The following is a 23,101-nucleotide window of genomic DNA, read 5'->3' as shown; positions in this document are numbered from 1 at the left end:
ATATTCTTTGTTCCTATACAACCAAAGCTTTGTACTTCTGTTTATCCAATTGTCAAATGAAGATGGTGCTACATGTTCCAACTTTCAGTCTGGAATGGGCTAAGTGAAAATCATTGACACATTAGACATGGGAAATTCTAAGAAAGTAGAAGAGCTGCATTAATGTCAGGCAGTTTGATGTTGTTTAACTTTTTGTCAAGTCAGTCAGTCTCTCTGGTCTTGTTGATGTTTGTGGTCCTAGCCAATTTCCTCATGTCAGTTTCATGGTCATTTGCATGTGTATTCTTTGGCTTTACCTTCCTGTCCTTTGCCAGATTCTGGACCTCCCTTCTACTTTTTCCATGCAAGATAAAAACAAACAAAACAGTATTTGGACCAATATTTTATCCAGGATCCCCCACCCCAAGCAGTATAAGGATAATAAAGACATCAACATTTGGAATCTTAGATATCAAGATTCTCACCAATTTAGGCCATTATTTTTCAAAATGCAACAATGGTCAAATTACTATGATGAGATTATAGATAGAACTGCCATGTAAGGTTGCACAGTTTGTGTAATGCACAAAGGTGCCCAGCCAAGAAGTGAGGGCTAACAGCTATCCAGACCCCACTCCACCTCTGCCTGAGGGAAAAGATGTTTTTCTGCACCCATTTACGCAAGGTGCTGTGCCTGCCCAGAGAGGGCATACTTTTCCAATTTGTACCATAGTTGCATACAGCCTAGAGATCTTGATTATTTAGATTCGTACAGAAGGGAAGAGGGGTCGGCATGAGTGGGTGGAAATGAGTAGGGTAATGGCCTATTCTTTCTGCTTGACTCCAGCTCTGCCACCTCTGAGGTTACTGACTCTCCAGCAGCCTTTCCCGCCTCTCTCTCTTCCCATCACACATTTTTCCTCCCCACACTTTCTGTGCAGCTTCATTCTTCTTTCTCCTCCCTTTCCAGTATCTCTCTTTCCCTCTCATCATTTTCTGCCCTTTCCTCTCAGTCCCAGGAGACGGACCAAAGGCCAAGTGCCATCACTGTTACATTGATCTCCTCCTTGAGTCCTAGTCACCAATAATATCCCTGTAATCACTTTGGAGTTTCTTCTCATAGTCAAATCTTGACATAATTACAAAGTAGTAGAAGTCTTGCATCTTTGCTTTATCCTTTTCAATATCCTGCCAGGCACCTCCCTTTCCCAGCCAACAAGGGTCCAGAACTCCCAGTGCAGACAGAACCAATGGTCTGTTAAACTTGTGTAATAGTTCATTAAACTATTAATGGCCAACCGCATTGCGTCTCCTGGGAGTGTTGTCATTTAAAAATCAGGTGCTTGGGATACCATGTTTTAGCCATAAGGAAGGAATCTCACAGGGGAGAATTCGGAGCAGCTTTCTAGCTGAGGTGAACAATGGACAATTTTTTTGATAGAAGCACCCCCTCAAACATGTGCTCACTCTGCCTTAGGATTTCATTCAAGTATTTCCACAGATGGTCTTGAGACAAAATCGCCAGCCTCCACACCTGCATCTCTTCCTCCTTGCTGCTTGTGTAGCTGAGATTATAATCTTTTCTCTAGAGAGCTCACATCGGAGTTTTCAAATTGACTGTCCCGAAAGCCATGACGACCATTTTCTCAGCCAGACTCATCCAGAAGCTTGGAAGTCCAGCAACTACCCTTCCTTTAATGTTAACAGAGCTCCTCAAACTCCTCTATTTAAGTACTCCTAATGCAAGAGTGAAACTGGAGGTTTGGGAGGGCTCAGAAGAGCAGGATCTGAAAGGCCCCACCCTCAGCATGAAATTTCTTTTTAAGTCACTGTTTTTCTTCTTATTTTTGGCAATTTTGCATTCTACTCTATAATATATCCATTTTTGTTTTGAAGTAAAAATAACATTTCCCCAAGTCTTCAAGCAAAATTGATCCTGCAGAAAGGTGCTTGTTTATTCTGTGGCTTCAGGAACCCTCAGGCCCTCCAGCTTGAGAAACTAGAAGCCTAGTTAAAATCCATATTTCTCTGCATGTTATACAAGGACCTTCTTGACAGGTACATATTTATCTCTACAGTTCCAGTCCTCCAACCAGCTTCCTGCAGGGCAATCACACTGAACTCCTTGAAATTCTGTGACCATCTTAGTGTTTCTTATCTCAGAATAATTGCTTATGTTGTTTCCTCAAACTAGAATGTACTCTCCCCCATCTCTCTGCTTATCTTCTAGACCCAACTCGAGGATCGTGTTGCCCTGTGAAGCTCTCTATGACAAGCCCCAACAGGCTGAATAAGCCATCCCTCCCTTTATGCCACCAAAGTTCACTCTTCTCCCATAGTGTACATCACTCTTGATTATAATTTGTTGCTTATGCTACCCTTCTACACTAGACTGTGAATTGCTTCAGGGCAGGGTCTGTGTCTTATTCATCTTGGCCATCACTGGATCAGCACCCAGCCTGGCACATGGTAAGACAGGAGGTAAGTATGGCTGGCCGGGCGCGGTGGCTCAAGCCTGTAATCCCAGCACTTTGGGAGGCCGAGACGGGCGGATCACGAGGTCAGGAGATTGAGACCACCCTGGCTAACACGGTGAAACCCCGTCTCTACTAAAAAATACAAAAAACTAGCCGGGCGAGGTGGCGGGCGCCTGTAGCCCCAGCTACTCGGGAGGCTGAGGCAGGAGAATGGCGTGAACCCGGGAAGCGGGGCTTGCAGTGAGCTGAGATCGCGCCACTGCGCTCCAGCCTGAACAACAGAGGGAGACTCCGTCTCAAAAAAAAAAAAAAAAGTATGGCTATGACATTTCATCCTAGCGCTCACCAGGGTTGACCTGGCTGAGCTAAATGGACACAGGGATGTCCCTTTCCTCTCTCTTTCCTCCTCGAGTGTCTCTTCCATTCTTTCTGTCAAATAGGATGGTCCCAGATGAACAAGGACATTCTAGCCAAGAAGTTTCAGAAGCTTTCCATCATTGATGAGCCCTCCAAACAAGCTCTCCAGACCCGACACTTAGTAGGTTCTCAGTCAATATCTTCTAAATATTTGAATGAACCAGTGATCACCGCCATTGTTTCTCTGATTAAGCAGTTTTATATTTTTTCAATCTTATCTTCCAGAGATTCCTGATGTCTAAATCCCAGTGATCTAACAAAACATCAACATTTACTATACATTCAATGAAAGTATAATAAATAAATGAAGAAATGGACTAATGTCTTCATGTGTCCTTTCACGTTTCTTGAAAAGTACATGTACAAACGGGCACAGAGGCTCATGCCTATCATCCCAACACTTTGGGAGGCTGAGGTGAGGGATCACTTGAAGCCAGGAGTTAGAGACCAGCCTGGCCAACAGGACAAAACGCCTGTCTGTACTGAAAACAAAAACAAAAACAAAAAAACAGGCACTGTGGCTCACACCTGTAATCCCAGCACTTTGTGAGGCCGAGACAGGCAGATCACTTGAGGTCAGGAGTTCAAGACCAGCCTGGCCAACATGGTGAAACCCCATCTCTACTGAAAATACAAAAATTAGCCGGGCATAGTGGCATGTGCCTGTAGTCCCAGGTACTCGAGAGGCTGAGACAGGAGAATCACTTGAACCTGGGAGGCAGAGGTTGCAGTAAGCCAAGATCATACCACTGCCAGCCTGTGCAACAGAGCCTCTGTTTAAAAAAAAAAAAAAAAAAAAAAGGACATGTACTTCCTATTTTAACTTATTTACCCTAACACCTGATATGTTTACCAGCCTACTAAGGAACAAGGAACTGGCTTGCCACTCAGAAATAAAATTTTGACAAATGGGTGATGATCAAAATTTCTTTCTCAAAACCTTACCAGTTACCAGTGTGATCATCTTTTTTAAATTACAGGCTCCATTAGAAGTAGAACTTTTTTGATTAACTGTGATCTCCACCATGGCTAATATAATTTAATATTTATAATACCATTGTCCTCAAGGTAAGGACCACCTCTCAGTATAAATGCTCAACGGATGTGGCGCTGAAGCATGGCACTACTCTTAAGCATTTTTGTTTGCTTGTTTGTTTGAGACTGAGTCTCACTCTCTATCGCCCGGGCTGGAGTGCAGTGGCACAATGTCAGCTCACTGCAATCTCCACCTCCCAGGGTCAAGCGATTCTCCTGCCTCAGCCTCCTGAGTAGCTGGGATTACAGGCGCCCACCACCATGCCTGGCAATTTTTGTATTAGTAGAGACAGGGTTTCACCATGTTGGCCAGGCTGGTCTCAAACTCAACCTCAAGTCATCTGCCCGCCTCGGCCTCCCAAAGTGCTGGGATTACAGGTGTGAGCCACCATGCCCGGCCATCTTAAACATTTTAAAAAACAAAGTGAATATGCCAGGCATCCCACCTAGACCACAGTGAGTGCTAAATGAATGTTTTGATCATCATTTGTTCATTCTTAGCCAGATCTGAATGTGAAAAACAAAATCTGATGCCTCCGGAATTTCAGAGCAATGCCCAGTTTTAATTGGGTGCAATGATGCCCTTTCCTTGGCCACTATTCAGTTATAGCCTTGCTGCCAGGGACAAACAAGATGAGCGTTTTTTAGTCAGGCACAAAGCAAGTAAATAGAAACTTCAGTCTGGGATTGATTTTGTCTTTCCCAAACCCTGGAGGAGGGTTCTCCATTTTTCTTTTGTTCGTTTGTTTTTTATTGTACCCTTCTAACAGTAAAAAGTTTCTGATCAAACGTTCCTGATATATGGATAATTATTTATTTATAAATTGTATACATGTATTACTATACTAATGTATCTGTGCTTTTATAAAATCCATCAAAATGGAAATTTAAAGTTATATAAAAATGAATATAATATATAAAATTATATAAAATGAATATAAATAGAAGTTCTCATATTTTCTTCTCTTGCCCTAACAAATGTCTTGTAAGTAGCCCACTGGCTGAAAGGACTCACATGCTACTAGAAGGTGTGGTAACAGCAAGGCTCGCCAAACCATTTGGTAACTGTCAAGTCACCAAACACATGTGACCCCAACTCACCCAATGGCCCACTCTCTTCCATTAATGCTGTCAAAAGCTATTGGCTTTACTTTGAAGAAAAATGATAATTCAGTCATTGAATGATGATTTAAAAGACTTTATTTGCAGTGGAACAAGCTAAATGCTGTATTCACTCCAAATGAAAAGAACGAGACTACTGATTGTACTGTAGGATAAGGAGGAAGGCAATAAAGCTGCAGAATATCCTTGAAGCATGTCAAAGTGGTATGGTAGGGAAAACGAGAGTTTTATCTCACAAAGCCATAAACACTGAACAAGTTAATTTTCCATTCCAGAAAATCAGCAGTCATCAAAACAGCACTTGGCAAAACATTTAAAATTTGTGATAATAACAAGTACTGCAGTGGCACTGCGTGTGGTTCTCCACTCTGACACTCCCCATTACCATGACCTAAAGGGGAAGGAAAAAAACATATCATAGATTAGATGATAGATAGATGATAGATAGATAGATAGATAGATAGATAGATAGATAGATACATACATACATACATACATACATACATAGAGGCAAAATTGAAGAATATTAAATAAAATTGTCTGCATTCTGCTGAAATAAATACATGCATACTACATTTGCACAGTCTCCTTTTTAGGAGATATGTTTAGCATGAGTAAGCTGTACTTTCTCCCAACCTGCCCCTTGTCACCTCTACCCCTATTCTCCTCACTCTGAATAAATCCAGCCTATACCCACAAGACAATTGACTCTTTTAATTAATGGGTAGAAATGTGTTCCCCACCTGTACAAATGCTCGACAGAGGCTGGGTCATTAGACACCTTTGGCCTTAAATCCCATGGGTGGGCTCTATGAACATTTCTCTGATTGGGCTGTTGGAAAGCTTCTGGGGCTCTTGAGGTTCTTACCCTGGTCAATGATTTAGCTACACAGCAAGTGGACTCTGAGGTGACGTTTTTTTGGACCAACATCGTCTTCTTGGACCTTACTGGAGTGGGATATGCTCTAGAGAAGCAGCAGCCCATACACTGATATATTGGGGCACCCGGCTTGGAGAAGAATTTGTTTTCCCTTGGCTTGCATTCTGGGCAATCTATCAGGAAAAAAAAAAAAAGGCAGAGTAAAATAATCCAAAAAAGATTCAGAAAGAATCTATGAGGCCAGCACAGTAGCTCACGCCTGTAATTCTAGCACTTTGGGAGGCCGAAATGGAATTGCTTGAGCTCAGGAGTTCGAGAGCAGCATGGGCAACATGGTGAAACCCTGTCTCTACAAAAAATACAAAAAAAAAAAAAAAAATAGCCAGACGTGATGGTGCACACCTGTAGTCCCAGCTACTTGACGGTCTGGGGCAGAAGAATTTCTTGAAGCTGGGAGGTCGAGGCTGCAGTGAGCCAAGATCGTGTCACTGTACTCCAGCCTGGGTGACAAAGTGAGACCCTGATTCAAAAAAAATAAATAAATAAATAAGAAAAAACGCGGTGGCTCACGCCTATAATCCTAGAACTTTGGAGGCTGAGGCGGGTGGATCACCGGAGGTCAGGAATTCAAGACCAGCCTGGCCAACATGGTGAAACCCCATCTCTACTAAAAATACAAAAATTTAGCTGGGCATGGTGGCAGGCGCCTGTAATACCAGCTACTCAGAAAGCTGAGGCAGGAGAATCGCTAGAACCCGGGAGGCGGAGGTTGCAGTAAGCTGAGATCACGCCATTGCACTCCAGCCTGGGCGACAGAGTGAGACTCTGTCTCAAAAGAAAAGGCAAGGTAAGGCAAGGCAAGGCAAGGCACGGCACAGTACAGCAAGGCAAGGCAAGGCAAGGCAAGGCAACAAATGAAACAAACTACAAATGTTTCCTTATGATGGGATAGTGAATATTATTTTTCCATCAAAAATGAAAGGAAACTAAGTAAGTGCTTTTTGGTTATATGTTAATCTTCATCTATAATATTTAATATTTATACTGATTAATGTTCATGAGAAATAAAATTTAAAAACAAACATTTTCACAGATATGCATAGAAAATCTCAGTTGTAGTCTTTCTTCAAGCATAGATTCTCTATCTCAATGCTAACAGTATGCCTAGAGGAAACACAAAACTTGACAGATGAAAACATCACGTTCATCTGAAAAGAGAATTTTGCGCAGAGGAAAAATATTTTTCCCCTTAGAATCTGCTATTGTTTTTCCCACGCTAACTCCAAATATTGACAGAGAGAAATATGTCAGAATTAAGAAAGTCTGGTGAGTGCAGAGAGACTGATATTAGATCAGATGCCTGCACTTGGGACCTGGATTAAAATATTACCACTTATCTAGAGAAAAACCATAACCAATAGTAGCTCACAAATTTCAAAGCAGAAGGAATTATATCAGCTACTATATGAGATTTTTCAGACAATACAGCAAAACAAATTTACTGTATAAAATGGTTTTGCTTTTCTCACTTAACTGATGTGAAAATTCATCTACAAAGGCAATGTTAAAATCTCAAATCTTCTGGCAGAAATGTAAAAAATAACTGAGCTAACTGAATAAGGAGGGTTTTCTTCTTGTAAGACTCAAATAAAGAATAAAAAGGAATCTATTTCAGATGAAAATGCATAGGCTGCTACATAAATGGTTGTGTAAGATATCGTTTTCACTGCACATTTTCTGAGCCTAATTTAATTTTATGTTCACAATCTACAAGAGCCTAGATATGAATCCAGCAGCAAAGGTTTATTCCTTTTGAAAAGGAGGTAGAAATGTAATTAATGGAGTTATTGATGTACATCTAGAAATGTGTGTTGTCCTTATTACTCAAACCACAAGCTTGGTCACACACCCTGCATTGTAAACTCTCCATCAGGAAAGGAATGGAGAATATGCAGAAACACCGACAATGTGACCAGAATGACAGCTGCATATTTTCTGTAGTAATCCATGGCGCTCCTACAAACAGACATAGAAGAAGAAAAAAAAAACAGTTAATTTAAAATTGGCTTCCCAGACATAACAACAACCAGTAGTTTCAACATTACTACTAATAATCATCATCAGTGTCTTGACCTCTCTGCTTTTAGCTCCCGACATATACTAAAACCATGTAAATTTTTTTTAATTTCTCCTTAAGAAAGAGATAGATAACTGAATCTTCCCATTTCTCACATTAACTTCTAGAAATTGGTTTAATAATAATTACAATAAATTCTCTTCTTAAATTCTTTAAAATTTAAATTTCAGAATTTAAATTTTAAATTCTCTGTCATCCTGTTACAAAGCCTCAGTGTCCTTATTTGTAAAACATGGAACTTAAACTAGATAATACCTAAGAAAATATTTATTAACTTATATATGAGATATAAAATATACAATCATTTGATGGAGGATAAACACAAAGTATTCAACATTATCAGCCATTAAGGAAATGCGAATTAAAACTACAATGACATATTACACATCTATCAGAATGGCTAAAATAAAAAATAACACCAAATACTGGCGTGGATGCAGAGAACCAAGATAACTCAGGCATTGCTGGTGGGAATATAAAATGGTACAGCCACTCTGGGAAATAGTTTGGCGGTTTCTGATAAAACAAAACATGTACTCACCATATGCCCCAACAGTTGCACTTTTGGGCATTTATCTCAGAGAACGGAAGACTATGTTCACACAAAACTTATATATAAATATTCATAGAAACTTTGTTTAAAGTAGCCAAAAAACTGGAAATATTTCAAATGCCCATCAGCAGGTGAATGGTTATACAAATGATGGTATAGTCATACCATGGAATACTGTCCAGCAACAAAAAAAAATGAACACACTATTGATACACACAGCAACTTGAATGGATCTCGAAAGAATTATGCTGAATGAAGGCTGAATACTATATGATTCCATCTATATAACACTGTGGAAATAAAATTATAGAGATAGAGAATAGATTAATGGTTTCAAGGAGTGAGCACTGGGAAGGAAGTGTATAAGGGTGAGTGTGGCTCTAAAGGGATATAGCACAAGGGAGCTGTGGTGATGGGACAGCTGCATGTTGATAGGGATGTTAGTCACAGTAATCTACACATGGGATAAAACTGCATGACAGGGCACTAGTATTTTGTGTGTGTGTGTGTGTGTGTGTGTGTGTGTGTGTGTGTGTGTGTGTCTTAAATCTGAATAAGCTGTACAGGTGGCAGCAATGTCAGTTCTCTAGTATTCACATTGCACTATAGTTATACGAGATAATTATCAATGAGGGAACAAGCTGAAGGGTATACAGGACTTCTCTGTACATTTTTTTGCAACTTCATCTAAATCTGCAATTATTCAAAATAAAAGTTTTTTTTAAAAAAAAATTCAGAATGAGGCTTAAAGGTACATATGAGTCAAAACTTTTGGTTATTTTTCATGTAGACTGACATAATAGGGCTGAGTTTCTGCTAGATGTTTATATTAATCCATAACCCTTCTTAGGAATAATTTGTCAGACAGCAGAACTAAGTTTATAATACATGTTGAGTATTTCTATTCTGAACATTTGAAATCTGAAATGGCCCACAATCTGAAACATTTTGAGCACCAACATGATAACACAAGTGGAAAGTTCCACATATAAGTACTTAACAGAAACTTTGTTTATGCACAAAATATTCAAAATAGTGTATGAAATTACCTTCGGGCTATGTATATACAAAACAAATGATTTTTATGTTTAGACATGGGTCTCATCCCCAAGATATCTCACTATGTATATGCAAATATTCCAAAATCCAAAAAAATTTAAAATCTAAAACACCTTTCATCCTCAGCATTTCAGATAAAGGACACTCAACCTGTATAGAAATTCAGATTGTGTAAGTACGAAGGCTAAAACAAATGTATGTCATTATTTCTACCTGAGATATATATAGATAGATAGATAGATATAGATATATATATGTAAGTAATTTTGACTTCTATTTATCTTCATACATAATTAACACTGAATAAATATTGTTCTAAGTTAGTGGCTCTCAAAGTGTGATCTGGGAACCCCAAAGATTTTCAGTGGATCTGTGAGGTTAAAACGATTTTCATAATAATACTAAAATGTTGTTTGTCTTTTTTTCCTCTTCATCCTCTTGGGTGTTCAGAGAAATTTTCTAGAGGCTACATGACATGTAATTTTACAACAGATTGAATGAAGAAGCACATGAGAATTTAGCTGTGTTCTGTTAGGCTAGACAACGAAGAGCTTTGCAAAAGGGTAAAACAATGCCACTCTTATCACTAATTTTTTTTCTTGAAAATTGTCATTTAAAAAAATAAATACATGTTATTTTTGTTAACATATGATGGATTTTTCTAAATGAATAAATATTTTTAAACTTTAACATAATCACTAAGCTATTAAATATTAATGGATATAACCTCATGAATAGAAGCTCTTTGGGCTCTTCAATAATTTTTTTGTTTTGTTTTGTTTTTTGAGATGGAATCTCCCTCTATTGCCCAGGATGGAATGCAGTCATGCAATCTCGGCTCACTGCAACCTCCGCCTCCTGGGTTCAAACAATTCTCCTGCCTCAGCATCCCAAGTAGCTGGGACTACAGGCACGCGCCACGACACCCGGATACTTTTTTGTTTTTGTTTTTGTTTTGCATTTTTAGTAGAGATGGGATTTCATCATATTGGCCAGACTGGTCTTGAACTCCTGACTTTGTGATACACCTGCCTTGGCCTCCCAACGTGCTGGGATTACAGGCATGAGCCACCACGCTCGGCCTGGGCTCTTCAATAATTTTTAAGAGTGTAAACAGGTTCTGAAGTCACAGAGTTTGAGAATACACAAAGCCATAAGGAAATTTTCAGGAGTAAAACTAATTTCCTTTTTAAACTAGTATCATCTTTGTGCCTTAATATTGCAGCTCATATATTATGAAAATTCAGCCATTATGCAGTGAACAATTATATCAGAATTAATTCAGGGGAGAAACATTTACAGTAAGATTGCAGGATGTGAAAGCATGAAGTCAATGCACATTTTAGAATTGCCTTTAAAATAAAGAGAAGATTGAAGACGTGAAACAAAAATCACTATTGTTGTAGCAGAAACTGTTATCTTTCTTTGCCCTTATTTTGAAAAGAGATGACAATAACCAAGTAAAAACAGAATAACCTTCAAAGTCTAGGTGATTTTGAAAGCATTTTAATAAATCTTTTTATCATCCTAATCACCCTCAGGTTTTTCTGTCTTAAAATTCGAAAGAAAATATTAAGAATCAGAGGGAAAAATTAAATTCTGCTGGGATTTATGCTATTTTGCAAAAATATGCTCACTCTAAAGTCAGATTTGCTAATCTCAGCCTCTCTTGATATTCCGCATGAGTATTTTCCAAACTTCGTAGGCCCTGTAAATGAAACCTCAGACTAATCTGCAATACACATCAGCATACCCTTAACTTATATCCCATCACCCACCACATCAAGATAATATGAGTCCAAGAAAATGTGAGTTTTCTCAACTTGGCCTTCTCTCTCTCCCTTTGCAGTTCATCTACTTCAGAGTCTTTTAAGGAGCTGCTCAACTGCCAGAATCACTGTGAAGTTTTCACCCAACCCCAAAGACAAAATAAATGTCTTCCTCCACTGCACTCACCTGTCACTTAGCTTATAATTCTTAGATGATGCCCCACAGTCTAGCCGGTTATGTACATGTCTATCTCTTCATCCACAAAGAAAGCTTCTTTCTTTTTATTTAAATTAGAAATGGAGTCTCGAGAAGCGGAAGCTGCAGTGAGCAGAGATTGTTCCACTGCACTGTACCCTGGGCAACAGAGAGAGACCCCGTCTCAAAAAAAAAAAAAAAAGAAAGAAAGAAAGAAAGAAAGAAAGAAAGAAAAGAAATGGGCATCTCACTATGCTGTCTAGGCCAATCTGGAACTCCCGAGCTCAAGCAATCCTCCTGCCTCACCCTCCCAAAGTGCTGAAATTGCAGGTGAGGGCCACCGTGCTTGGCCTGAGAAAGCTTCTTCAAGATAGAAACTATGCCCCTTTAATCAACCATTACCCTAGCACAAGGCCTTGTACAAAGTAAATAATCAATACAGTTATGTGGAATTGGGACTTTAGAACAGTAACAATCGTATTAACCAAAAACTGCTAATATAGAGTTGTCATTCACACTAAAGAACAAGATAATCTTGAATGACAACTTAGAATAGATGTTCAGTAAAATAAAATATTTTCATATAATTTCATTAGAGAGAGTATGTTCAGCTATAAAATTGTAGCTGGCTAATAGGTGAATCTATAAATGTTACATACGTCACAGGGAGCAACCATTTTATGCTAAGACATGAAAGTCATAAAAATTCAAAAGAACCCATTAATAAAAAACACATAATAGCTTCAGGGTTTAAACTGGTGTCTCTTAGTTCATGTTAAACAATTTAGATTCTTGAAATAACGTGACTCTGTGAGGAAAAGATAGTGAAGGAGTGAGGGATGCGCTATTCCAAAATACACCAGATTGGTATATTGATTATTTTGAGTTGAAAACATTGCTGAAATGTTAGTTGCAGAAAGAATGAGCTGAACCTGTTGCTTTCTGCATGCAGCAAGCACTGAGAATTCCTCTGGGAGGGGCACCCTCTCCGTGCCAGGGTGAGAAAACAGCCCTTATCACCAGAGACTTGGAAATAGAGGCTACAATGACCCAGAATAAAAATACTCAATGAAGTAACCCTTATCTTCCACGTGTTTTACACCTCCTCCTCACATATCTCTTACTGACTCCCCTAGGAATTCACTGCCCCAGCCAGATTTTCTTTCTTTCTTTTTTTGAGATGGAATCTCGCTGTCACCCAGGCTGAAGTGCAGTGACACAATCTCGACTCACTGCAACCTCTACCTCCCAGGTTCAAGCAAGTCTCCTGCCTCAGCCTCCAGAGTAGCTGGGATTGCAGGTGCGAGCCACCACGCCCAGCTAATTTTTGTATTTTTAGTACAGAGGGGGTTTCACCATGTTGGCCAGGCTGATCTCAAACTCCTGACCTCAAGCGATCTGCCCGTCTTGGCTTCCCACAGTGCTGGGATTACAAGCCTGAATCACCATGTCCAGCTGCCAGATTTTCTTTGTGTTGTCATTTCTCCTCAAATTTGTCACTTGTCTAAAAAGTATAAAAGCATCTTGCTTTGGCCACTTCCTCAGACTTCACTCTCTTGTGAAGATCTCCATGTACAGGTAAAATGAATAAAATTTGTGTATTTCTCTCTTATTAATGTAAGAGACAATTTGGCTCCCAGATCCAGCTGAAGAGCCAACTAAGAGCTAAAAGGGGGTTAGAGGTGATCTCTGGCTCCCCTACAATACCTTTTGTTTTGGTTTTCGTTTTTTTTGTTGTTGTTATTGTTTGAGGGTTTTTTTGGTTTTTGTTTTGTTTTGTTTTGCTTCGTTTTGTTTTTTTTCTTTGAGACAGGGTCTCTCTCTGTCTCCCAGGCTGAAGGACATTGATGCAGTCATGGCTCACTGCAACCTTGACCTCCCGGGATCAAGCGATCCTCCCATCTCAGCCTCCCAAGTAGCTGGAACTACAGGCACCCATCACCACATCCTGCTAATTTTTTTGTATTTTTTTATAGAGACAGGGTTTTACCATGTTGCCCAGGCTGGTCTCAAACTCCTGGGCTTCAGCGATCTGCCCACCTCAGCCTTTCAAAGTGCTGGGATTACAGGTGTGAGCCCTCTTACCCGGCCCAATAGCATTCTTAAAAGTATAAAAGGATATTATTACCATAACTTACCATTATTATTTAACATATGTTTGTACAATATTATTCATTGTGATTATATATAATTAATGTATTAAGTGATTTATGAAATAGGTAAACACTCTACCAGTGTGCCATACAAGCCATATACATACATTAAATCCATACATACACCAATATATATCTTGACACACCAAGTATCACACACATACACATACATACACATCCCTATGTATACATTAATAATTGTTGCAAGAAGGTTACAAGTGCTTGAAACAATGTAACACCCTGGCCTTTTGCTTGCAAACATGTTGCCATCGCTCCCCACTACCAGAGAGTGGTGAGGTTTGTGGTTTTTCTAATGGTGACTAATCTACACTCTCTACACCAGGAAGCTCAAATGACTCATAACACATTCTTGAGATGACTAGGCTAGGATTAGAGGCATAATTTTGTGTTAGTCAAACAGATTAAATCTAACTGACTTCTAGAGGGTTAACCTAAGGTTTCACCTCTTTAGCCCCATCTAATCCTGCTAACTACCAAGCAGAGGCAACATAGCCTGCCTTCAGTGAATGATAACTAATGAAAGGAAGCCCAAAGAAGGTAAAGCTCTGAAGCCCCAGTGCATTGCCTAGCATGAGACAGGGGTTCAGCCATTGTTTATTAAACAGAGGATAAGCCTTTAAGTGTAGCATCTGGCGTGGTCCAGAGAAGATAACAATAGTTTAGCTTTAACGAAAGATTTGAAGGTGGAACGTCTCAAAGGAAAATGGATGTTTAGATTGCATGCCACCGACTTCCACAGAGCAGTCCCTGGAGCTCTGCATGCTCACCTCTACCTTCTGCCAAATGACTACCTCTGTCTCTAAAGAACCTCAGGTCAGTGGTTAGGAAACTCAGCCTGGAGTGAAACTGGCTACCTGGCTACAGATTTTCTTTCCTCATATGCCCTGGCTCCAGGAAGTGGGTTTTTATCTTATTCTTATAACATCTTGTGAGCCCCAAGGCAGCAGTGAGTGTCTTTCATGATACATGCATCACACCCCCAACCTCAATGATCCGCCAGCTTCCCACTTCCTCTCAAAAAATGCCCAAACAGTGCTCCCAGACACTAGCGTGATCTTGAGACCTATTAACATGTTAGCTGATAATTTTCTCCAACGGTGGTGGCAAGGAATGGCTGAAAGATTGAAGGGAAGGGGAGAGACTGGTTAATACCCCTACAGTCTGATTCATACATTCTTTGATACAGATAATTACTGTGTATCTTATTAAAAGATGAGTTTTAGATAATTTGGTAGGAGTTCAAATGTCATAAAGTGCAAAATGTAAGCTCCAAATTGAATGCTTGGAAGATTTTAAAACTTTAAATAAGTGCCTGCTGTGTGCCAGGAACTGTGTCAAGAATTGTATCACCAGGAACTGGTGATACAAGTCAGGCATGGTCACTAGTACTTTGGGAAGCCGAGGTGAGTGGATCACTTGAGGTCAGGAGTTCGAGACCAGCCTGACCAACATGGTGAAAACCCATCTCTACTAAAAATACAAAAATTAGCTAGGCAGGGCACATGCCTGTAGTCCCAGCTACTCAGGAGGCTGAGGCAGCAGAATGGTTTGAACCCAGTAGGCAGAGATTGCAGTGAGCCTAGATCATGCCACTGCACTCCAACCTGGGTGACAAAGCAAGACTCTGTCAAAAAAAAAAAAAAAAGAATGGGTGGTACAAATATGACTAAATGTCCTGCCATCTGAGGAGCTCAGGGTACAACGAGGGCTCCAGTACAAAAGCAAATGAGCTGAAGTGACAACTGCTATAATAAAAGTATTTGTAGACATGGAGCCTTGTGGTAGGCCAGGGACAAGAAAATAGAGGAAAAATTAATGGGAATAAAAACATGTACTTGATGAAAAAAAAAATCAGAGTAGTTAAGGTATATTTTATTATTTCGACATTCATGCAGGAGCTTCATGTATTCAGTCCATGTAATTTCCCCAGCAGGTAGCAAAGAGAGGATCCACAAAGTGCCCTAGTATTCAGAGGAAAATAAGGCCAAGTGAAGGCACACAGCATAGTTATATTATTTTACACATTTCTATTTATCAGTCACTCAATAATGTTTGTGCTTCTCAAAATTTTTAAAGGGAGCCAACTTATTTTCCAGATAAAAGGGAGAGAAAAGAAGTGAAAAGGCCAGGTGAGGTGGCTCATGCCTGTAATCCCAGTACTTTGGGAGGCCGAGGCAGGTGGATTACCTGAAGTTGGGAGTTCGAGACCAGCCAGATCAACATGGAGAAACCCTGTCTCTACTAAAATACAAAATTAGCCGGACGTGGTGGTACATGCCTGTAATCCCAGCTGAGGTTTGCAAGGAGGCTGAGGTAGGGGAATCGCTTGAACCCAGGAAGGTGGAGATTGTGGTGAGCCAAGATGGTGCCATTGCACTCCAGCCTGGGCAACAAGAGCGAAACTCCATCTCAAAAAAAAAAAAAAAGATAATAGAAAAAATGATGACCTTTACGATATTTATTTTAAAGGTAAATACAAGGATTGAGCAGTATTTAGAAGAAAGTTGAAGGGCTCATAGAATTGTGAAAACAATATCAATTATTTTATGTCCGTTCTTAAAATAATCACATTTTGAGAAGCTTCTTAATTGACTAAATTTAAGGGACTTATAATAGATGTACTTATTCTATTTTAACTGTTATTTAAATATGCTTTACAATGCTAACACAATTATGGAATTAAAATCTCGCTTTTTTCATTACCCTTCTGTTTTTTCTAGCACATCAGCATTTTTTAAATCCTCTGCATGCTAAATCTACATTGCAAAAATCAATGAGAAGTTTTGACAGGATAAACTCCACGCACCATAAATTATTGTTTTAAATGAGAATTACATATATTTGTCGTTTAAAAGTACCTAATTTTAAAAGTCAACATTATTGTAATAATAAATACTACTAGGAATAAAACGATGGGTAGCGTCAATTTATCATTCAAAAAAGTAAAACACCCAAAGCCCAGAAAAGTTTTATATGGTGCATCGTTATAGAAATATAAGAATGTGGCCGGGCGCGGTGGCTCAAGCCTGTAATCCCAGCACTTTGGGAGGCCGAGACGGGCGGATCACGAGGTCAGGAGATAGAGACCATCCTGGCTAACACGGTGAAACCCCGTCTCTACTAAAAATACAAAAAACTAGCCGGGCGAGGTGGCAGGCGCCTGTAGTCCCAGCTACTCAGGAGGCTGAGGCAGGAGAATGGCGCAAACCCGGAGGCGGAGCTTGCAGTGAGCTGAGATCCAGCCACTGCACTCCAGCCCGGGCTACAGAGCAAGACTCCGTCTCAAAAAAAAAAAAAAAAAAGAAAAGAAAAAGAAATATAAGAATGTTTCCAACTTTAAAAATTTGTGGATTACATTTTGTTATGTTTATTTGAGCTATTTTCATGCCATCTTTTTACACACCAAGCAGAATTCTCATTTAAGTGCACTATAGCATAGAACCATATTTAATTTGCCTGAAGTTTTTCAATAATAAGGTCGACAGGACTGGGTTATTGATTTACCAATCTTGACATCTTACTTTAAAAGGATTTTTTTTCTTTGTAATAAAACAGATCAGAGGAGCTGCAAAGTGAAGCCCCTTGTTCATTGCCCCTGTGTTTACTGCTATGGCAGATTGTACTTTCCAAAAATGGCCACAAAAATACCCCTCAGCCTACATTTATCTGCAGTGTGACCTTGTCACTCTCACATCAAACAGTGGTATGTCTATCTTTGTACCCCATTTCACCTAAGTAGGCCCTATGACTGCTTAGATCAGGAATATAGCAGTAGTGACACTGGACAAGTAGTAGGTATATCCCTTAACTGACCTGGCAGTTCCTGCTTTCCATCTCTTAGAAACCAGTTGCCATGGAAGAAATGCTCCTACACTGAGACCACCACAGGATGGGAAGGCCAAGCCACATGAAGATAGTAAAAGTGTCACATGGAGAGGGAGAAAGAGGCCAAGAAGTATTGAGGCACCAGACATCTGAGGGAAGAAACTGCCCTGGATGACTAGCCCCGCTGAGCTTTCAGATGACCCCAGCCGCAGCCTCCATCTGACTGCACTGAACCAGAAACTCGAGTTAAGAACTACACAGTTGAACTCAGTCCACCAGCGGAACTTTGAAAGATAATAATTTGTTATTTTACTCACTAAGTTTTCAGGTAACTTGATGCATCACAATAAATAACTGATACAACTGCACTCTCTTATAACAAACATTGCTCCAAAGTCTGAGATACAGAACCACAATCTTGCCTCTACTTTCTCCTCTGTGCATATGGCAGGTTGGGTGGGGAGGGTCTTTATATTAAGGGTCACATATTAAGTTAACTGATTACAGGAAATGTAACAAAGTGTACAAAATTGGATTAGCATTCAACACAGTATCTGTAATACTGGATATGGTAACAATAGTATCTTATATTTTAAAAAATAACACCTACCATTAATTGAGCACTTGTGTGCCAGACATTCATTTGGGCACCTTGAACTCACAAATACATTCAATCATCATGACAATCCTGTGTAGTATCATTCTCATTTTTGTAAAGAAATTATAGAGATGAAGTAATCTATACAAGGTCACATAATTAGTTACTGGCAGAGCCAAGATTTTAAAATGTCTCTTTACAATTCCAAACTCCTAGCTCTGAACCACTTCATTGTACTGCTTTTAAATCTTTACATTTTACAATGAGCTTCCTAAATGATGTTTTCAGATGGCATATCCCTAAATAAGATGCTGACATCTTTTTTTAGAGCAACGTTATTGTGTGCCAGTTTAATATAACTTACCGATGTATTTTTTATTTTACATATTTATTTGACTTCACCTTCTACAGAACTGTCTTTAAAAAGCCATTTCTGCCATACCCGTTGGCTCAGGCCAGTAATCCCAGCGCTTTGGGAGACCAACGCACGTGGATCACTTGAGCCCAGGAGTTCAAGACCAGCCTGGAGAACATTGTGAAACTCCGTATCTGGGCCTGTAGTCCCAGCTACTTGGGAAGCTGAGGTGGGAGGATCGCTGGAGCCTGGGAGGATGAGGCTGCAGTGAGCTGAGATTGAGCCACTGTACTCCAGCCTGGGAGACAGTGAGAAACCCTGTCTCGAAAAGAGAGAGGAGAGGAGAGGAGAGGAGAGGAGAGGAGAGGAGAGGAGAGGAGAGGAGAGGAGAGGAGAGGAGAGGAGAGGAGAGGAGAGGAGAGGTGAGGAGAGGGGAGGGGAGGGGAGGGGAGGGGAGGGGAGGGGGAAAGAAAGAAAGAGAGAGAGAGAGAAAGGAAAAGAAAAGAAGAAAAGAAAAGAAAAGAGAGCAAGTTCAGGTATAACTGATCAAGCTATGAGGACTGTCTGCAGTGGGGAACAGCAGGGGATCAGGGAAAGGGGAAAAAGCATTGGCTTTCTTTCTTTTCTTTCTCTTTTTTTGTTTTTTGTTTTTTAATGAGACATGGTCTCACTCTGTCGATCAGACTGGAGTGCAGTGCCACAATCACTGCTCATTACAGTCTCAACTCCCCAAGCTCGGGTGATCCTCCCATCTTAGCCTCCCAGGTAATTAGGACAACAGGAGTGTGCCAGCAAGCCCAGCTAATTTGAGCGTGGTTTTTGTTTTTGTGTTTTTGTTTTGTTTTGTTTGTAGGGACAGGGTTTCTCTATGTTGCCCAGGCTGATCTTCAACTCTTGGGCTCAAGCGATATCCCCGGCTTTGCCTCCCAAAGTGCTAGAATTTCAGGCGAGAGCCCCTCTGCCTAGCCAGCATTAGCTTTCACATACATTCACTTGCTTTATTTTCTTCACACCTGTGTCATATATTAGAAAACTACACATTAGAGAATTTAAACGATTTGCCAAAGTTGCTCAGAAAGTAATCTGATCCTAAGATAATGTCCTTCCACTTGTACTACCCCTATAGCCTGAAAGTATACCATTAATCCATGTCCTCCTTTATAACTTGGAGTCACACATGAATCATGCTGTTTCAGTTATGTTGTCTAATTTGATTTCTAATATTGTCATTGATTCTACCCCTAGTTCAGCCTAAGTGCCCCACCTTAAATCACAGAGTATTAAAGATGCTGGATCATTTCTACAATGTTATCTCTAAGCCTGATGAACCGAGAAATTGCTAGACTACTTTGTGCAACATTACAATGGCACTGCTGTAGCATTATACACCAAATCCAGAATTTGCAAAGATCAAAAGTTGATAGCAAACTAGGAATCACAATCTGGAAAAATGAAATTTAGTGCTATGAACCATGCTGTTCTCAATAGAAATATAAGTTCACTCCTGTAAATTTTCTCTTTGTGAAAGTAGATTACTTTGATCTGTTTTTAAGCAAGATGTACATTACCTTCTAAGTTAGCCATTTCTGTTACCCAGCTCTTACTTTGAGTTTTCATGTAAATCTGGGTCTCACATTAAAAAGAAATGTACACTGAAACTGAAAATCTGCTCTGGAACATAATTAATTGCTTTTCTAACATTTTTCTCACATGCTACCCTTTTCAGCAGGAAATGGTAAGAAATATGACTCACTTAAAATTTCAATGACTCTTACTGCAAAAAAAAAAATAATAAACTTAAGAAAACCAGAGTTAAAATTAAAATGAAAAACCATGAACCCTTTATAAATGAGGACCACTCTTGTCTTTCTTAAATAAGTCAAGAATATAGCAATGTATTACATGCAATTTGGTTGACCAATATTATGAATAATTGAATTGGTATTAAGTCAAGTAATTATTTAAAAGATATTTTCAGAAACTTTAAATGATTCCTTTTCTAAGGCAAAATATCTGACTTTTGACTGGGAAAAAGATTGAAGAGCTTAGGAAACAAAATTCCTGTGGGATGAAAGGCAGCTTCTGCATTGCTAAGGGACCCATATAGTGTCAGCCCATAGTTCTTTACACGTGCCCATATCCTGTTCTTCGACGCTAATAAGGAGGGACAAAAAACTTTTATTTTCTAGTCTCTGTTTCCCAATCAGCCACCAATTCGTGTTAATGCAAAGATAGCCAAGGTTAGCTGCAAAAAAGTTTCCAGAAACTCATTGGAACTACTCAATGAGACTTGGGCAAGTGACTTATCATCGCAAATTCATGAATAATAGCTAGAGAAATACTACCAACTCTGATTTTTGCAGCATTGTATTAAAGAAGAAAATGAAAACAATGACATTCAAGAAATTCCCTGCTACTATTCAAGTCTGCATGAGAACATCTATTCAAAAGATAATGAGAAGCTATGGTCATTCAGCCAAACAAGTGAGCCACTTTATCATGGGCCAGCTTGAAGATATAGTTATACATCACTTAAAAATGGATAATAAAACAATATCATAATGTCTGCTTGCCCTCTGTCTGGCTCCTGGAAGCTATTTGAAAGAATATCTTTCCAATGACATCCAATAATTATTGAGGAAAATTTTTAGATCCTGACAGGCGCTCAAGTATCCCAGCAGGAGACATTGGGTTTCTGGTTTCTGTTAGATAGCATCTTACCCTATGATCACAGCCAAATTTTACAGACTTCCTCCCAATTCAATCATGACTGCTGAAAAGAGAATGAGTAAAAGTGTATCTCTCTTCTTATTAAGGTGTATGCAGAGACTCTGGAATCTCCCTCATATTCTCAAATATTTTACTCCTCAATTAAAATCCCCCAAAATTATTTTATTCATATTACCTTTCTCTGGGCTTTTTGCAGGATGTGTTCAGCGCAGTTGACTGCAGCTCTGAAGAGGGATTTTAGCTTCGTCTTGTGAGTTCTCAGTAACTGCAGTTAATGAAGTCCTCACCTGTTTTTTATACCAGCGGAGTGTTTCCACCAGCATCTAAGCCCTGGGATCAACAAGAAATTCCATCCAATGATTGAAGGGTACTTGGTGTAATTACCATGACGTCAATTTGATCTTATCTTGTTTCAACCTTTAGGTCATTTTTGTTTTGAGCCATTTTCAGGTGATGGTGACCACAAGGTCAGCCTATGAAAAGAGAGTACACTGTCATTTTGTACGTAATTTTACTGAGCCTTACACATAACATCCTGAAATTTGACACTTTCACATAAACAAGAGACATTTAATTAGCTAAGTACCTGATATTTACCTAAACAAGAGCTACAGATTTCAGAAAATAGATATAGAGCATTTCCAGGCTTATACCACTATTTCACTAGGAAACAGAAAAATAAAACACACGCCTATTTAGACTTTTCTAAAATTAATGTGCATCTGAATTTAATAAAGATGCATGAGAAAGGTATGAGGCAATTCTAAGAAGGACTGAATGGTTTTCAATATACATGCCTGTTTTTTTGTTCGTTTTTTTGTTTGTTTTGTTTTGTCATTTCACTTTTAAAGCTCAGTTTCTGCCTGAACAGAAAATGTGTATGTCATGGCTTGCCAGGTGTGGGACACTTAGTTCCAAGGTTCCCAACCCAGTGTCATCCTGAAACTTGCACAGCTCTTCAGACTACTGTGGCTTCTTTTTTGCACACAAAGATTATAACCCTTCAAAAGTTCCCATCTTTATCTACTCTGCTCAGTGCCACTTCTGCAAGGAACTGGCTTACATACAAATTACCAAGGACCTCTTCAGCGAAGAGTTTAGAAGGTCTGTGTGATGCAAAAAGTAACTCTTATTTAACATAAAGAAACTTACCAGAGAAAGAAAAGTTGTTTTGTGATTTATTTTCTGTGATAAACAAATTTGTTTAGGTTCTTACACCTTTTCAGATTTTCGTTGTTTCCTTCCAGTATGCCCCCCAACCATTCATGTTTTCTTAGTGATGTTTCTTCTTGGGGGGCAGGTGGGGGAGACGGAATCTTGCTCTGTTCCCCAAGCTGGAGTGCAGTGGCACAATCTCACTGCAGTCTACACCTCTCAGGTTCAAGCGCTTCTCCTGCCTCAGCCTCCGAGTAGTGGGGACTACAGGTGTGCACCACCACGCCTGGCTAATTTTTGTATTTTTAGTAGAGACGGGGGTTTCACTATGTTGACCAGACTGGTTTAACCCCTGACCTCAAGTGATCCACCCACCTCCACTTCCAAAAGTGCTGGGATTACAGGCGTGAGCCACCATGCCAGGCCTTTCTAGTGATGATTGATGTCAGCATTATTCAAGAATTTCTATCATTTAAATATCAACCAACTGGCAGTATATTTTCAATGTAGCAGACTTATTTTGGCAATCTTTCCATTTAGGCATTTCACTCTTCTTTGTTCTATTATTTCTCTTTCATTCGTGCCTTCTTTCCATCCTTTTATTTCTTTTTTATCTGAATGACTATGTAGAAACAATGTT

At 39.5% G+C, this 23,101-nt stretch overlaps 1 protein-coding gene across 2 annotated transcripts; it reads right to left on the bottom strand.

The window, feature by feature from the left end:
- Positions 1 to 5,090: 5,090 nt before the first annotated feature.
- On the bottom strand, positions 5,091 to 21,776 carry CGA (glycoprotein hormones, alpha polypeptide). Of its 2 annotated transcripts, none has more exons than XM_028847381.2 (4): positions 21,482 to 21,776; positions 7,820 to 7,926; positions 5,899 to 6,083; positions 5,091 to 5,421 (listed from the first exon to the last, which is right to left on the bottom strand). In XM_028847381.2, the coding sequence occupies exons 2-4, from the start codon at positions 7,917 to 7,919 to the stop codon at positions 5,344 to 5,346; spliced, it is 363 nt and encodes a 120-aa protein (XP_028703214.1). In that variant the 5' UTR covers positions 7,920 to 7,926; positions 21,482 to 21,776; the 3' UTR covers positions 5,091 to 5,343. The 2 variants fall into 2 exon arrangements, with proteins under 2 accessions (XP_028703214.1, XP_077855812.1); XM_077999686.1 differs by lacking the exon at positions 21,482 to 21,776 and adding an exon at positions 11,616 to 11,771.
- Positions 21,777 to 23,101: the final 1,325 nt, after the last annotated feature.

This window comes from Macaca mulatta, chromosome 4, assembly GCF_049350105.2.
Source record: "Macaca mulatta isolate MMU2019108-1 chromosome 4, T2T-MMU8v2.0, whole genome shotgun sequence".
NCBI lineage: Eukaryota > Metazoa > Chordata > Mammalia > Primates > Cercopithecidae > Macaca > Macaca mulatta.
This window is presented reverse-complemented; position numbering and strand designations above follow the sequence as displayed.